Raw genomic sequence first — 18,320 nt, 5'->3', positions numbered from 1 at the left:
GTTGTTTGTAATCTTTTATAATGACAACGAAACAGTTCAACTGTAAGAAAATGCAGTCACACTTACGCATATAAGGCAGCTTCTCTGGACAGGGGAGGTGCGGTAAATACGTGAAGTTTTGCGGAAGATATGTTGTTGTTTGAACAAGATAGTCACTTGTATTATTGCCTTCAGGATAATCTTGGAAAGAGAGAGAGAAGAAGAAATTTACAACCCAATATTGCCTTATATCACGGTATGGAGCAGACTGCAGTGTGCATAGCAGCAGTTAACAAGCAACAACCTGGAAAGAATATGAATAAAGCATACCACAGCTAGGCCAGACAATCTGCAGGACTTCCCAAGAGAGGAGCAGAAAGCCACAGGCCCTCCTCCTTACATACAAAACACAACAATGCCTTTTGCAGCCAGCGGTCACTTGCCCCCTTACCCCCTTACCCCCATGGCTGGGCCCAACCTAAAGGAACAAGGACTCCTTCAACTTTCCAACTGTGCACACCGTCAGCACACTGCTACCTGAGCACAGAGCAGAAGGGTACAGGGGATGGATGATTCCTTGCCACCTTACCCAGGAAAATCCAAGATTTATCTGCTGAACTTACTTCAAGTCAATCATATTCTTAACCTGCAGGCTGCAGCCCCTGCCTGAGGAGCCTGGACCTGTTCAATTAGGCCCGTTTTCCTTAGGGTTATGAGATTCCACCACACTCAGAGCAACGGCCTGGAGTACCAGCAAATGCTGGCCTTCAGAGTGTAACAGTCGGTTTCTCATTTTGCTACCTACTTCTGGCATTTTGGGATTCAATGAGATGAAATCACTAAGAGGGCTGGAGAGATGGCCCCGTGGATAAAGTGCTGCTGTACACCCATGAGAACCTGAGTTCAGATCCCAAACAACCATGTAAACTACCTGGGATAGGTAAGGTTCCAGGGTGTTGGCAACCAACCAGCCGGTTTAGCTGAAACAACAAGGTTCAGGGAAGACAGCCTGTCTCAAAAACTGAAGGCGAAAGTCATAGAGGAAGATACCCAGTGTCAACCTGCAGCCTCCAAACGTACACAGAAGAGTAAGTGCATACACATATGCATAGCGCGCTCTCTCTCTCTCTCTCTCTCTCTCTCTCTCTCTCTCTCTCACACACACACACATACACACACACACACACACACACACACACACACACACACACACACGGTGAATAATCTCATGAAACTATTCAATAGCTTTAGTTGTGAGTGACAGAGTACAAACCCAAAATGAGATAGTAACAAACACAGGATTTGACACATGGAATCCAGGATCACAATTCGGTTTACTCTCTAGGGCACTGATGGGAAATGCAAATCTGAGGACCAGGATGTGCCCACTTCCTGCCGTGTGGGGGAAGCTGGCCTAGAGTAGTTAATAGAGATGAGACAGGGACAACTGCCCAACTGCTGTGCCTGCTACAGCCAACCATGGACACAGACAATGTAAACATACTCCTGCCGTCCTCAGTGAAAGCTAAACCCTCTGACTCATGGGAAAGCAGCACTGAGGTAGATATAGCATGTGTGAGAAGAACCACTGCAGATTAAGCGCTGCCCCAGTCCAGAAATTGTCACCACCAATGAAGTTGGTGGCAGACATTTGTGAGCAGAGCTACACTCCGCTTCTAGGCCCACTGCCAAGGCTCCTAACAGACCAATGAAATAGGCGAAGGCTCTGACCCCAAACCCAAAGAGATAGAAGCACAAAGAAAAAGGTTCAGTCCCAAAGGCCTACATGGAAGCCTGTACTGTGGACTGAGGAACTTGTCTGTGAGGCGTTGGCTGAACTGCCAGGAAAGCCCAACATGATAAACAAAATGGCACAGCTCACCAGGATGCGGGAGGCCCCTAGGAGAGAGTCCCCATGCAGCTCTCAGGAGGAGCCCTGGAAAGCAGCTGGCAAGGAACTGCTCCAAGCCACAGGGGCAGGGAAGACAGAGCAGTCAGGGTTTACTGTCCCCAGGGGCAGGCCAAAATCATAAAACCTCCTCTTTCGGCCAAACTCTCTATCCTCACCTAGTATCTGAGAGACTTGCACTATACTCAACATAAACCAAGCAGTGCGGTCCAGTGAGGCTCACTCCTTCTCTATAAGGGGCTCTATAAAATGTATCTAGGTATAACGATGGCAGATATTTTAAAAACCATTTCTTCTCTCATAAGGAATTCTGCTCTGCCAGTGGGAGGAACTGGTGTACATGAACTAAACGGCTGGAGGGACGGCTCAGTATTTAAGAGCACACGGTGGTCTTGCAGAGGACCCCAGTTCATTCTGTAGCATCCACACAGGAACTCAGAACCACCTGTGACTCCAGTTCCTTTACTCCTTTCTCCTGCCTTCTATGGGCATCTCCCTCACGTGCACATCTGCCCACACAGAGACATACACACAGACTCATAATTCAAAAATAAAAATAACTCTTTGAAAAAACAAAACAAAAAAAAAGATTCTTGCTGGACAATGGTAGTACATGACTGCAGCACTCTGGAGGCGGTTGGAGCTCTGAGTTCGAGTCCAGCCTGGTCTACAGAGCAAGTTCCTGGACAACCAGAACCACACAGAGAAGCCTTGTCTCAAAACAAAAAACAAAAAACAAAAAAAAAAAAAAAAAAAAAAAACCACTCCCTTTCCACTAAAAATACTTGATTAGTACTACTGCTGTGGGTGTCTGCAAATCGTTGTCAAATTCTTAGATTTATACCTTAAACTTGCCTATAATTACTTATAATTATTTAATCAATAAATAAAACTTCCCTGCTTATTAAAATATAACCAAAGCTTCCTTTTTCATTTGACAGGAAAGGGATTCTTCCTATTTCAAATACATAGTTAATAAAAACAACCAAGCTGGGCTTGCTGTCACACACCTTTAATCCCAGGGCTCATGGGGCAGAGGCAGGCAGATCTCTGAGCTCCAGGCCAGCCTGGTCTACACAGTGAATTCCAGGACAGCCAGGGCTATGAAGAGAGCCACTGCCTCAAGAAAAACCAAGTAACAACACTAAAAAGAAAAGAAAAAGAATTCTTAAAAATTACAGATAAGTGTATGAGAAAAATTTAAATCATATCAAAGGTTTGTAATAGAATCAAGGCAATCACATTGACAGTAAAAAGAGAACCAGAAATGCACGAGAGCAACAAATGAGCCAGAAGGTACCCTCACAGAAGCAAGGACAGTGGGGGTGAGGGTGGGGGACAGACGGTCCAGCACCAGAAGGTACCCTCACAGAAGCTCTGTGTCAGTGACCGTCTTAACCTCATCCACTATTCTTAGACACCCCTTGCACACTGCTCACTCATAGCAGTTGGGAATAGTAGTCAAGGCTGTCCTGGGTCTGCTGCCTTTGTGTGCCCCCCACACATTTTTAAAATGACACTAAGACTAAAAACTACTAGCATTCTCGTATAACTCTCAAGTATCATTTTGTCTGCTTCTAGGTTACTTGGTGGTGATTTGTGGTAAGATCTTACTCTAGCTCAGAGTAATCTGGAACTCAATTCATTTTGTAGCCCAGGCTAGCCTTAGAATTGCACCAACACTCCTGTCCCAGTTTCCCAAATACTGGGATGACAGGCACAGGCACGATGCCAGCTTACAACCATTTCTCCTTTATAAAACTGTCTTACTCTGTGTGTGTGTGTGTGTGTGTGTGTGTGTGTGTGTGTGTGTGAGAGAGAGAGAGAGAGAGAGAGAGAGAGAGAGAGAGAGACAGAGACAGAGACAGAGACAGAGACAGAGACAGAGACAGAGACTGCACAGCACATGTGGTACCTGCAGCCAGAAAAGAATATTAAAACCCCTGGAACTTGAGCTATCCTACATAGGTGTTGAGACCTGACCTGGGGTCCTCTGCTCTCAATAACCACTGAGACACCTCTCCAGCCCCACCATGTAACTCCTTAGTGTTGTGTGTGTTAACTTAAATCACAGTATTTTCTTGTTCTGCGTACGTGATTAATATGTGTCACTAATACCTAGGCCTCTCCTCTTCTACATTCTACAATTCTACAGACTCACATCTAACTCCCTTAAATTTCAAAGTCTCTGGTTGTTTCTATAAAACAAATTTAACCATCACTCCCTAGAGGGAGTCTGAGGAGAAAAAGAAGGCCCGGGTGGATAATCTAGGGCTAGACGGATTACTTATCTTATAAAAGGACACAATCATCACTTGTACCAGCTTTAATAAAATCCAACAATAATTTTTTTAAGTGCCCGAAAGGCATGCGACACTGGCTAATCACTTGAGGTGAGAGCTAAATAAATGACCATAAAGAGCAGCAGCCACTGAGAGACTCACAGAAATGCTTCCACGCTGCCCAGGCCTTCATCTGTGCCACTTCAGCTGATCCGGCACCACAGCCACTCGCCTGAACATCATTCTTAACTGAAATCAAATTGTCTTTAACTTCCAGAATTAGGTACCTACAGCATCCAAGGAACATACTGCAAATAAACACCCCATGGCTGACAAAACAGACTGATTTAAGCTTGTGGGAACGACACTGAAAAAACCCACACAAATCATTATTCCTACGAAGGTGGCGTGCGCGCAGGATCCACGGTGACACCACCCGCCAAATTTCCAGATGCTACACGCGGGCTAGCGACAGACACACTTGGGCCTCACCGCAGCTCAGGTGAAAGGCAGACGTTATTTCATCTAATGAATGGATGGTAACAAAGAGCTCCAGGAAGCCTGCCTGCCTACTCCCTCCCACAACCACACCCAGAGGAAGGGAAGCCTCCAACTGAAAAGGGCTGGGCAGGTCCCAACACCACTCGAAAACGGAAAGAACAGAGAAAAGAAGGGGACCAAAGGACACCCCCCAACAGCTTCCCGGCTGCAGGCAGGAACCCCAGAAGGTGCCGTGGGAACTCCTTAGAGCCGGATGGCCTCACTCTAAGTATCCATTAAATAAGGATGTGCACCAAGTTCATCCCAACAAGCCTATCGCCACTGCCCCGCACAGCCCTGCACCTCACCACTGCCCCGCACAGCCCTGGTCACCTGCTACACCCACTGTCAATAACAACACCTCCTTTTCTCAACTCCCCAGGACACTCAGAAAGGCACCATTTGACTCTGATAACTTACAATTTCTACACAAAAGTACTATGAGTCTGTTTGCACTTGACGGTGACAAGCATCAAACAGCACTAAGAACCTCTGAGACCAAATATACTCATAAATACCACAATCGATTTGCCTTCTTGTGTTAGTTATAAATATATCAATCAGTTCTCCTGGAGTGCTCACAGCTTTATACACTTTACTGGCCGCTTTATTTTTAAATTTTGGTAAATTATATCTACAGAAATTATGTCTGCAGAAATAATTAGGTATGTTTCAGCAATCATGTCTCCATCTCTCCCAGAAGCCTGGAAGGCTCCTCCTTTCCTAGGACTGCATCTCCCATATCTACTCATGCATGGCATATACTAATTACTCAATAAACACTGCCTAAATGAGCTTGTCAGAGCCTCAGAGCTGCCAATTCTACTTCTCTGTCTCCTTGGGTGACAGAGCCCCAGCTTCACTCAGAACCCAGGTGCAAATATCTCAAACGTTCATTCCCAGCACCATGTGGCCATGTAATCAGATCTGTCTGGTCAGTGAGGTGGTGAAGGAGCACTGGGACTTTTGTGAAGTCTCCTGAAAGGAGAGTATCTTTTGGCCCCCTGCCATCCCCTCACCCTCTACTGAACCAACTACAAGCTGAAAGGTGGCAGAGTGGAGGCTAGCAGCCACTTCAGGCTATAGTTAACTATGGGGTAATATGGTGGAGCAGATGGGGAAAAGAGAAAAGCAACACACTGAGGTTGTGCTCAGGACCCTCCACAACAGCCACTGGCCACCAGCTTACAAGGCTTCACTCGGAAAGGAACGCCTCGTGTGTCTTCTAGAATGCATTTCCCATCAGCAAGGGAATCCTACAGAAGGTTCTAATGGGCTCACCAAAGTAAATGACTCTTTTGTCAAAGTCCCCAACAGTTGCTTCATCTTTATTAAAACTACAGCTTACAGTGGGGAAGAATTTCCTTGTGTGTTACAGGGTGCTATGAGGAACATCTGTTTGCTAAAGTTATCACTGCTCCAGCCAAGCCCAGCACCCACGCAAAAAACTTATTCATATCCCGGGGGGGAGGGGGGGAGGTACATGAAATTCTTAGTGCTCACACAGACAAATACAGTAACCTAAACATACTTTACATTCCAGCTCAATGGACTAACATGAATATCTCCACCAGTGACTGCGTCTGCGCTGTACTGCCATAGGGCCAATTCCCTTGAGACAGTCTCTGTAAACGAGACTAAGGTTTGAAGATTAAAGGAAAGAAATCGTGCTTAGATTTGGGGAAATCATAAATAAATCAGACAATGAGTAGCATGAATTCTCTACACATACACATATCACACTAAAACCTCCATTCACCTACCATAGACTGAAATGCCACTCTGGCTGCGGGGAGAGAGGCTTCCTAGTGGGGAGGAAGGTGGCAGAGTTGATGAGAACTTACTATGTTCACAAGGGTACAAGGAATTTTAATAGTTTTAACTATTTAAAACAAATATGTGACATCCCATAATATGCTGGGAGACACTTTATTTCCATAACAGAAAAATAAAGCCACCGGCGGCACCAATACTTCCCGGCACCAAGTACTTCCCGCTAGAAAATCCCTAGTTGAGTCTAATGGAGAGGCTACTGTGAGTTAACACTGTAAACAGGAAAGAACAGTGAGGAGTGTCCAGCACCATAAAAATGCATTCTTTGTTTTTTTTAAAGAGGTCAAAAAATGACTAAAAGTACACCCAAAGCTAAATGGCAGGCCTATTCAGAACACTCAGGAGGAAACGTCAGTCTAGCAATACAATGATCTAGTGAACACACTGATCTAGCCCTACACTGAGCAATGGAACAACCCGGCCACACACTGCTCAGAGGATACCTATCTAGTAACAGGCACACTTGGAAGCCGCTCACTTAGCAGTACACTTAGTAGGGGATGCTAATCATCTCGTAGTGCACTTAGTAGGAGAAAGATCCCTCTTTAACATCGAGTTATGTGCAGGTAAAAGAGCTAGAATCTAAAGGTTTGTTTACTGATCTGTGACTCACATGGTAAGCAGAAGAGGACACAGTCTTACCTGTCCCGTTGAGCGTAGTATTTTTATTGGTATACAGCCTGATCATGTGTCCAATTGTTTTCACATTCTCTCTCAGCATGATACCTCTAGCTTGTACCATAAAGAGGTATGTGTTGGCTAGAAAAGAAAGACAAAAGAGGAAAAAGGTCACAACACAATAAGACTTTCTTAGTAAGATAATACTCAGACTCACTGAAGTACCCAAAAAGTGGACACTCAATTATTTACCATGCCAAAGGAGAAAACGAAACACAAGATGCCTATTTCCTACTTTAAAAACTTAGGAACAGATGGGCTTTTAAATATTAAAATGGGGGGGGGGCAGCAAAATAGCTCAGTGGGTAAAAGTGCTTGCCACCAAGCCCAATGATCTGAGTTTGATTCCTGGTACCCATATAATTGAAGAAGAAAACTGATTCCCAAAAGTTGTCCTCCAACCTCCACATGTGCACCGTAGCGCTTGAGTGCACACACATACACATGCGTGTATACAAAAGAATAAATGGTTAAAAATGTCAATAAATGGTCAAGGCAGGGTAGAAACCCCAGCTCGGAATTTTCTACAATAGGTAATATTCATCTAGTTAACAGAATAAGACTAAATACACAAATTGTAATAAAATTCCTTAACTTCTATAAAATGTGTAAACTAGTCATTCCAAAAAGTTATTTATGCTAAGATGGTGATCTTGTATTTCAAAATTCACTTTTAAAAATTCTATATTAGGGCTGGAGTGATGGCTCAGAGGTTGAGAGCACTGGCTGCTCTTCCAGAGGCCCTGAGTTCAATTTCCAGAAACCACATGGTGGCTCACAACCATCTGTAATGAGATCTGGTACCCTCTTTCTCACATGCAGATATATGTGCAGAACACTTTGTATAAAATAAATAAATCTTTTAAAAAATTCTATTATTAATGCCCTAAAACAAAAAATTCTACAAAGAATCTCTTATCTGACAGTTAATACATTACAGACCACTATAACACCGTGATGGGATCTACAGATCACCCTAACACCAGGATGGGGGTCACCATTCGGGAGCCCCACAAAGCCTCAATGTGTCTGAAAGGAGTGGTAACTTAGAACTGATAGTTCTTGAATAATTTCTATGAGTTAGTTAAAGTACTATATTTCCTTTCAAACATAAAGTATGAAAAAAACCACCTATCATCCATCAGTGTACAGTTTAAGGTTGGTTGGTTTCTTTAATTCATTGTGGTGTTTCAAAAACAGGCTCTTAATTTCTATCTGTTGAGGAAATCAGTAAACGGACAGATTTCAGAACACCTTGACTCAGGTGTGACACTTCTTTAAGCAGGCAGGGAACTAATTCAGGAGATCCTCCTGGGAGTTCTACCTGGGACAGCCTACAGCACCCCAATTCTGTCTTTTTAAGGAGGTAGCATCAAGCTAGGTGCCCCCTAAAGCCCCTTCCATGCTAATTACTTTCATCACAAGGCCAAACCCTCAGGGCTCCATTCAGACATGAGATTTACTCCCACAGCACAGTCAAGCACCAGCAAGACTGTCCACTCGATGAAAAGATGTCACTGTAAAGAGTAATGACACACCCACAGAATGAACGCCCAGGCTGAGACGTGTCATTGGAAGAGAACTGTCAGGCACAGGAAGCCTGGGTTCAATCCCAGCACTGCCTAATTTTTCTCTTTCATTTTCAATGCACAAGAAGAAGATAAACAGGAATCTGGATTTTACATGAGTGTTACCTCAGTCCTACATCTTAATGTATGCCTAGGGCAAGGAACTGGCTCAGAGGGTAAACACGTCCACACAGTGGGGGAAAACTGACTCCTTCAAGCTGTCCTCTGGCCTGCACATGCGCGCTGGCATGTGCACCCATACACACACTAAAATAAATGTAAAAGGATATCCTTGCCCTTTCTAGAAAGCAGTCTTATAATTAGACTTAACTTGTTTAGACTTGCATTTGTTATGTACAGTTAAGAAGAACACATGATTATACCCCATTTTTGCACCTGTATGGTTGCTAAGATGTTAAGAGTGGAGGGGCATTATTCTGGATCTTAGAGATGTAATCTTTAAAAACCTATGTATTTCCAGTTACAGGTTACAAAACTCTTTATAAAAAAAAAAAATTGTCATCATGACATATATAAATTTTTTTAAGCAAACGAAATGCATTTTCTATTCACTGCGTGGATGAAGAAGTAGGCATAAGGAAGTACTGGGGCCACACTGAACAGTGGGAAGAAATCTATTAGTCTATTTTAAATCATTTACAGCTAAGACATTACATTCCTCAGGTAAATGGGCCTTGGAGGGTTGGTCCCTAAAGACAGGAACCTATTTGGGAATAAAGATATACTAAAACACAGAGCAGCCAACAGGGACACAGTGGTGCATCAACAAGTCACACTAACCAACTGTCAGGACAAAGTCCCCAACATCGTCACACAGCCACACTGAGCCACAGTCAGGTAAATCCTGGGTAATTATCACTAAGATGAAATGCAATCTCTCTCTGGTAAGACTTAAAGGAAAAAAATCCCTGTCTAAAATTTCCATTCCAACTTGTGAGGAACTATAATTCAGAAAATAAATAAGGAAGTCTTTCTCAGCTTTGCCCTGCGTCTTGAGACAACTCAGAAATATACTAAAAAACACCACTGCTTAATTAAAACCATGCTGCGTGTTCTTTAATTAGATCATCTTCTGCTTTCCTCTACATAATGAGACATAAATCCAACTTGTTTGCCAGTCATCCTTTCAGAAGGAAGAAAAGCATCTTGGGGAAAGGAAAGAAAAAACTCCAAAAAGCAATGGTTTACGAAAGTGCTAGGCACTCTACCAGGGCTTGTGACAGGGGCTTCAGGAGCCCACTTCCTTCTCCACTATAAAAGAGAGAGAGATTCCTAAAAAAAAACCTTGTGTTGACCACCCACCCTTCCCATATCCAACTCTGCTCACTACAAGTGTTGAACATTGGTGGTGAGGGCTGCCCATGCACAGGGACATAGAAGTGCCACCAGACAGGGAGATCTCCAGAACTGATACCAGTTCCTAACTGCTGAGACACTTAGATGCTGTAGTATCAGGTGCCAGGTTGCCTGCCCACCAGGTCCCTTTGGAAGCAAGCAGCTGTTCACCTGACACTAAAGCACCTAGCAATAGGTATAATGGTAGGATTGCAGCTGAGAGGAAATACAACTAGGAGACATGCAAATAACAGAACAAGCTGGAACTAGACTAGTAAATTACCAGAAAAATGATCTAGAACGGATATAAGCAAGTGATAGGCCCATTATGCAGATGACACATGGGAGGCCCCCAAATTAATTAACCTCAGAAGAATCTACAGACTAAACAGAAATCAGCTCGGTTAAATGCTGCAACTGCTACAGAGAAAGTATTTTGATAGCCTGAATGTTGGAAAGATGGCTCAGTGGTTAAGAGCATTTGTTGTTCTTGTAGAGCCCTCGGGTTCAGTTCCCAACACCATCAAATGACTCAGAATGGCCTGTAACTCCAACTCCAGTGGATCTGACACCATCTCTCACCTCTGTGAACACCTAAATAAATAACAATAAAAAATAATAATAAAAAAATAAATAATAAAAGTCTCAAATAAAAAACCAAAGTACAATAAAATAAAAAAGATAAATAAAATAATAATAAAAAATAAATAATAAAAGTCTCAAATAAAAAAACCAAAGTACAATAAAATAAAAAAGATAAATAAAATAATAATAAAAAATAAATAATAAAAGTCTCAAATAAAAAAAACCCAAAGTACAATAAAATAAAAAAGGCAATTTAGGAGAAAATATCCAACACACAACATATGACACATGCTTTGCCAGGCATCCCTAGATGTGCCTTATACATGTCATCTTAATCAATCCTCTCAAGCAACTCTGTGGGTACTAATATTATTCCTATTTATAGGTAAAGAAACTGAGGTGGGGCACTGGAATAACCACGTCCTTATTTGACGAAGCAGTCGCTGTCACGCTCCCTGACAATGCTAGCAGGTATCTTTTGGAAGAGAAAGTAAAACAGGCTGTGGTTCAGTGGTCGGTACATTTCACGAAGGAAAGTGGGCAGCTTGCAAGGTGAAGAGAAGATTCCTTTAGAAGCAGAGTGTTTGAGCATGCCTGGGGAAGAAGGGAACACAAAAGATTCACAGGAGAGTTTAGTAGTGTCTGAGGGTTTTCACTGCTGAGAAAAGACACTGAGACCAAGGCAACTGTTATAAAGGACATTTAATTGGGGCTGGCTACAGGTTCAGAGGTTCCGTCAGTTATCATCACGGTGGGAGCATGGCAGCGTCCAGGCAGACATGGTGCTGGAGAAGGAGCCAAAAGTTTTACATCCTGATCTGAAGGCAGCTAGGAGGGTCTCAAAGCCCACTCCCACAGTGACACAATCCCTCCAACAAGGCCACACCTCCTAACACTCCAGGAGCCACAAATCACAAAGGGAGATGAGCTGGACAGCTCCCAGTGCAGAAAGAGAAGTGAGGAGACTGGGGTGGGAAAATCAACACCAGTGAGAAAGAGCTGTGGGCCTTAGGTTCTTAGAGGAATGAGGAGGGCAAGCCACAGAGGAGCTACCTCCCACCCAGACTCTCTGTCTGTCTCTTCTCCCTGTCACAAACACACACACTCACACGCATGCCATGCACTCAGACACTCACATATACTCTCTCTCATACACACACACACATTCATATTCTAGATCTCTTGTCTCTTCCACACAAACACACATGCACACAGTCATGCACTCAGACACTTCCATTCATATTCTCTCTCACACTCACATGCACACTCACATGCATGCCATGCACCACTGACACTTGCACACATGTCCTCCCTCTCCCTCCCTCTCTCTCTCTCTCTCTCTCTCTCTCTCTCTCTCTCTCTCTCTCTCACACACACACACACAAGTAAATGAAAACAATCATGAAGAAAGCAGCACCATAGTCAGACTGCAATTAATTTCAGAAGCCAGAAGGGACACAAAATGGCAGGAGAGAAGCTGCCTCCCACACCCCCTAAGAACACCCAAGGAGACAGCATCTCAGAAGACACCATATCACTTTACCACTTACCATTCCATTACTTACCATACCATTACTGCCTGACCCAGGTACCTCAGAGTTTACAGATTACAGTAATCTAAACATGGTTCAGGCACCATAAACTTATCTTCTTTCCACATTCAGTGCCATAACCAACAAACCTCTGGAAATTACTCATCCATGTTCACAAAAGAAAATACATTTGTAGTAATCATGGCAACACCAGGATTAGGCCAGATCAAGCATGAAACAGGATTTGTATTTTGCAGTAGGCCTCAACTTGTGGATTGTTGCTGCTTTGAGGGTCAAAAGACGTTTTTACACAGGGGTAGCCTGAGACCATCAGAAAACACGGATATTTACGGTACGATTCATAACAGTAGCAAAATTACAGCTAAGAAGTAGCAATGAAAATAATTTTATGGTCGGGGGTCACCACAACATGAGGAACTGTATCAAGGGTTGCAGCATTAGGAAGGCTGAGAGCCACTGCTTAAGGGAAAGGATTAAAAACAAAAATAAATGGTGGTACCGTGCCAGGCTGGTAAACAATTCCCATCAGGCCAAAGTATTATAGGGTGTCATTACACAAAGATGAAATTCAGATGTGGTCGCAAGGAAATCTACTGTGAAAACCATTCACCTATAGACTCAACTCCATCTTCCAAGTTAGTCATGGACTAAGAGAAAAAAAGAACCCCGTGTTCAAAGTTTCGCTTCATCAACTGATAAGATGCGATGGTAACAGGCAGAACACGACCATCGCCAATCTCATTCAACAGCTAAAGCTTTGCTGATGTAGACAGTAAAAATTAACAGGAGTGCCTTTACAATGTGTCTATCACTTCTGTGCTGCCGGCAACAGCTCTAATTACGCTTGGAGAGCATGTGTGCTAAGACTGGCCATAGCTTTCTTTTTTAAACAAAACTGACTTTTCCAACAGCCTTATTATAGTAAAACGTCAGGTGGAGGTAAGTTTACCCAGCAGATATATACTGTTTACTGTTTACCAAGCACTTCAGGAGACAAAGGGGGCATGTAGATTCAGAATCAAGATCCCTGGCTGTGGGTTCACTGTGAGATTCACTTGCCTAGCATGCACAAAGGTCTCATACCCAGCACTACACAGAGCCTACACAAGAGGTAGAGGCAGGAGGGTCAGAAGGTCAAGGCCATCTTTGGCTACATAATAGTTTCAAAGCCAATTGGAGCTACATGAGACCCTGTCTCAAAAACAAAAACAAAACAGGGTTGAAGAGATGGCTCAGAAATTAAGAACACACAGTGTTCTTACAGAGCACCCCAAGTCCCATCCCCATCACACACACTGGATGGCTTACAACTGCTTGTAACTCCTGATCTGATGGACATCCCTGATCCCTGTTCTCCAAGAGCACCCACACTCACGTGCACACACCCATACACAGACACACAGACACATAATTAAAAATAAAATAAAATTTAGGGTATAGTGGCACACTCCTTTAATCCCAGCACTCGAGCGAAGGCTGGCAGATCTCTGAGAAGTTCAAGGCCATCATGATCTACAGAGTGATCCTGCTTCAAAATTAATGAAGTAATTAAACTTCATTTAGTTTACAAATAAACCTGAAAGAAAGGAAGAAAGGGAGAGACAGAGGGAGAGAGGGAAGGAAGAAGAGAGGGAAGAAGGGAGGGAAGAAAGGAGGGAAGGAGGGAGAGAGGGAGGGAGGGAGGGAGGGAGAGAGGGAGGAAGGGAGGGAGGGATCAAGATCTCAAAAAGACAAAGTTGTCAGTTCAGCATTGTTTAAAGACAACAAACTCCCAGAGTACACTTGGAAGCAACCTACTGGTATGAAAACACTAACTGAGGACAATATGTGCTCCACTTGCTAATTTATAGTGTTAGTCACCTAGAAATTTGCATAGCTTCTCCCAAGTGTCCCAGGAACTCTAACAGAGCTAACGCAGGAATGAAACCAGGAGGAAGTGAAGGGCTACAGAAAGGAAGGCAAAATCTAATCAGGAAACCCAGTGCAGTGACAGACTAAAAGTCAAAGCTGCAAATAAACATGGCTGAAAAGCATTACAGAATCAGTGCTTCCACATCCACGAGATGAATCTGAACCAAATCTCTACCCATTTAAGAATTATCTGAAACCGACAAAGTAAGCACGGTAATAAGCTACGTTTCCTATCTCCAAACACTGTTTTAATGAGTAACACTTCAGAATTTCAACTTATTCACGAGAAGAGAGGACCTCTAAAGCAAGACAGAGGAAAGTACACCGGACAAAAATGAATTTTACCAACTTCTAAACAGAAAAGGACGGTTTTGACCAGGAAGCAAGTCAGTTTTCGGTGCTGTCTCTTCAGCATGTTGACTCAGATGAAAACAATCGGATTCCTCTTCCTTCCTGTGAGTCAAATTGGAAGTCACACTAGTCTGAGGAACTATACTTTCTCTGTCTTTTTTCCTTCCTTCTTCCTCTATTTTAAGAGATGTTGTCCTATATTGGACAGGCTGGCCTCACACTCCTGGCCTCAGGGAATCCTCCTGGCTCAGCATGCTGAACAGCTGGAACCAAGACATTCACCAGCTCCTCAATTATCAAAGACAATCCAGAAAGCATTATTTTATTCAACAAGTGATTTTAGTTCAAGTTATATTCACATTATCAAATATATAAAACTAACAGGCCAGGTGGTGGTGGAAATGCCTTTAATCCCAGCACTGCGGAGGCAGAGGAAGGCAGCTCTCTGAGTTTTAAGCCAGCCAAGTCTACACAGAGAAACCTTGTCTGGAGGCTAGGGGGCTGGGCACCAACAGGGCAGAATATTTCAACCAAGGTATCATGCTTCAGTAACAAACTTTAAACAGTCACTCAATATACTATTGTAGCTGCCACTGGGTAAGTGCCTTTAGTCCCAGCACTAGAGAGGCAGAGGCAGATCTCTGAATATGAGGTCAGCCTGGTAAACAAAATGAATTCCAGGACAGGGCTACATAGTAAGACCTGCCTCAACCCCATACCAACCCCCCCCCCCCCAAAAGGTACTGTTTTAAAGACATTTTAAATTTTCTTTTAGGTTCTTTGTGTGTTTTACTGTCTTGCCTGCATATATGTGTAGTACAACATGGCACCTGGTGTTCTTTTAAGTTCAGAGGAAAGCACCAAACCCCCTAGAACTTGGATTACCGATGGTGTAAGCAGCCATCTGAGTTCTGGGAACTGAACCTGAGGGAACAGCCAGTGTGCTTAACCACTGAGCCATCTCTCCAGCTACTGTAAAGATAGTTCAAGAAGATTTTTCTAACCAAATGCTGAGAAATGCTACTTTAAAATTATACCTATTGGGAAAACTGTAATGCTATATGCTTTATGGATTTTTTTTTTCCCACGAGATGACGCGGGAAGACGGACGGGAGAGACAGCGGGACTCGAACCGGCGCACCAAGAGACGGGGCGCACTCTGCGGGCGGGAGCCTTAAGGGCCGAGCCACCGGCGGTTCGCTGCTTTATGGATTTTTACTAATTTTGTTAAAGAATTTCTACATATCTTTCTAATAATTAAAAATGAAAAATGCCATACTTAGGATCAACTTATGACCAAATCCACTAGTCACTGCTAACCTATAAATGAATATATGACACAATCTTTGAATTCACTATCCAGTTCTCTGGATGAAAGACATTACTCACCACGAATGGTTAGCCACTTCTATCTTAAAACAAGCTGGTTTGGTTTTCAAACATTAGGATTAATTCTGTGAAAGATCAAATGGAATCAGGTGATGGATTCCAAAAAGTAAACCCAGGGGAAGGAACTGGAGCTCAATCAGAAGAGCACCTGCCAAACCTTGAGGTCAACCCCCAACTCTGCATTAACCAATATGATAGTACACGTTCATAACCCAGCTCTCAGGAGCTAGAGGCAGGAGGATCAGAGGTCATCCTCCACTATACAAAATAAAAATAAAAACTAGCCCGTACTTAATTCACCGCCACCATATTGCAGAATGACCTGAATCAGCAGCTCTACAGACAGAAGACCAGTTAGTGAAAAGGGCTCCAGGAAGGTTATAGAATCAAGGTACACAGTATGTATATGTAATGCATACAATTGTTACAAAGTGATCTATTATCTTGTACAACAAACACAAGTTTAAAAAAACAAAAGGAAGGCATTGTGGCTGCACCTTAATCTCAGCACGAGGGAGGCAGAGGCAGAGGCAGGTGGATCTCTTTAAGTTCAAAGCTGGCCTGATCTATACAGTGAGTTCCAGAAAAGTCAAGGCTACAGAGTGAGACCCTGCCTCAATAAAGGCAAAAAAAGGGGTATAAAAGAAAAAAAAGTATATCTGAAAAATATTCCTGGAAAAAAAAAAAGCTCATTAAAACAGACCACCTTAAATGTGGCTTAAACACATTCACATTTGGAAGCCACTTTTAATAGTATTAAAAGATAACCAGAGAGTGAGGCCACAGAAGAGGATCTGCAGAGCCTCCTGCTCCCAGTACACACAATAACTTAATAGTTTAAAAACCTTCTGCCAGAACACTAACAAAGAGCACACTGTGTGAGTGATACAGATTGGTGTGAAGTCCAAGCAGATCCAGGGAAGGAAGCAGACGTCCCAGGCTTCCGCAAGGCCCGTGAACATCCCTTTGGAAAACAGCAGCTTCCTCCACGGGTAGCTCGGTGTGTTCTATGTGTCTGTGGCCTGGACAGCTCGATCAGTTTGTTTTATGGTTAGACTCCTGTGGGTATATCTGCTTTTTATTCAGTCATAGTAGAGTTTGGCAGCATTTGATTTGAGCTGCTACAGAAACCTTGCTTAGTTGAAATAGCATTTAGCACAAAGAGTGTTTATGTCAGCCATTATACTTTTGGCTGTAACACACAATATGTTGATGAAGCTAATAATGTTGAACCTTAAGTTTGTCATTGCCTTAGTCAGCATTGACTGGCAACTTGACCCAGTCTATCCTCACCAGAAATAAAAGAAAGAAAGAAAAAGAGAGGGAGGGAGGGAGGGAGGGAGGAAGGGAGGAAGGGAGGGAGGGAGGGAAAGGAAAAGAAAGGAAAGACAAGGCAAGGCAGGCAAAGTCTATATTGAGTAATGTCTTTATCAGATTTGCCTGTGAGCCACTTTTGGGATTCTGACCCTGATGCTTCTTGCAGAAAAATTGTAGCAGCCAGGACACCATTGCATCTATGCTCCAGGCTCTCTCGGCTCCACACCCTTCCACAGACAAAACATGCAGACCAGGAGGACAGCAGCAGCCACACTGAGTGCATGAGGTCCAAGGACTGAAAAGCCATGGAGTCCCTTACACGGATTGTTTTTAAAACAAGAACCAAGCTCTTCAGAGATAAGGTGTAGAAAGGGGGTTATTAAAACAGCACACCTTAGGGTAGAGATGTAGCTCAGTTGGCACAGTGTTTGCCTGCCTTGTACAAAGTCCTCAACACCACAGAAAAAGGCAAAGAGCCACAGCTGCAGTCCCAGCACCCAGGAGGTGGGAACAGCAGAAGTTCAAAGTCATCCTTAGCTATAAAGATAATTCTAGCCAGCCTGAACTAGAGACCTCGCCTTGTCTTGAAACAAACACAAAACAAAACCTACATTCAATATGGTTTGGATAGTTTCAAAAATTAACTAATATATATATATTAATTATTAATATTTATATATTATATATTATATATTATATATTATATATTATATATTATATATTATATATTATATATTATATATTATATATTATATATTATATATTATATATTATATTGTGTGTGTGTGTGTGTGTGTGTGTGTGTGTGTTGAAAGCATTCTCTTCACAACTCTGAATAATGTTGAAATATCTATCACACAGAGACACTTACCAACCCAGGCTAGGATTTCTCTTTCAGACATGGCTATTTTTATCTTCAATAAACACTCAAGGCAGAAATGAAAGGTAGGGCTGTAGACAGCACACATCACCTGTGCACTCAGCAACAAACAAGGTGGAGAATAGCACTGGGCTGTGCCAGATTTCCATGAATCAATAAATTAGCTAGCTTCCCACCGGGTCATATTGT

General features: G+C 43.0%; 1 protein-coding gene across 1 annotated transcript in view; it reads right to left on the bottom strand.

The window, feature by feature from the left end:
* Nucleotides 1-18,320, bottom strand: part of B4galt6 (beta-1,4-galactosyltransferase 6) — a 60,276-nt gene that overhangs the window by 34,200 nt on the left and 7,756 nt on the right. Inside the window, exons 2-3 of the mRNA XM_034518120.2 lie at nt 7,186-7,302; nt 67-180 (exon numbers count right to left, since the gene is read on the bottom strand). Of these exons, the coding sequence (XP_034374011.1) occupies nt 67-180; nt 7,186-7,302 (231 nt within the window). The remainder of the gene's footprint in view (nt 1-66; nt 181-7,185; nt 7,303-18,320) is intronic.

Source organism: Arvicanthis niloticus, chromosome 14 (genome assembly GCF_011762505.2).
Source record: "Arvicanthis niloticus isolate mArvNil1 chromosome 14, mArvNil1.pat.X, whole genome shotgun sequence".
NCBI lineage: Eukaryota > Metazoa > Chordata > Mammalia > Rodentia > Muridae > Arvicanthis > Arvicanthis niloticus.
Note: the sequence above shows the minus strand (reverse complement) of the source record. Positions and strands in the feature narration are given on the sequence as shown.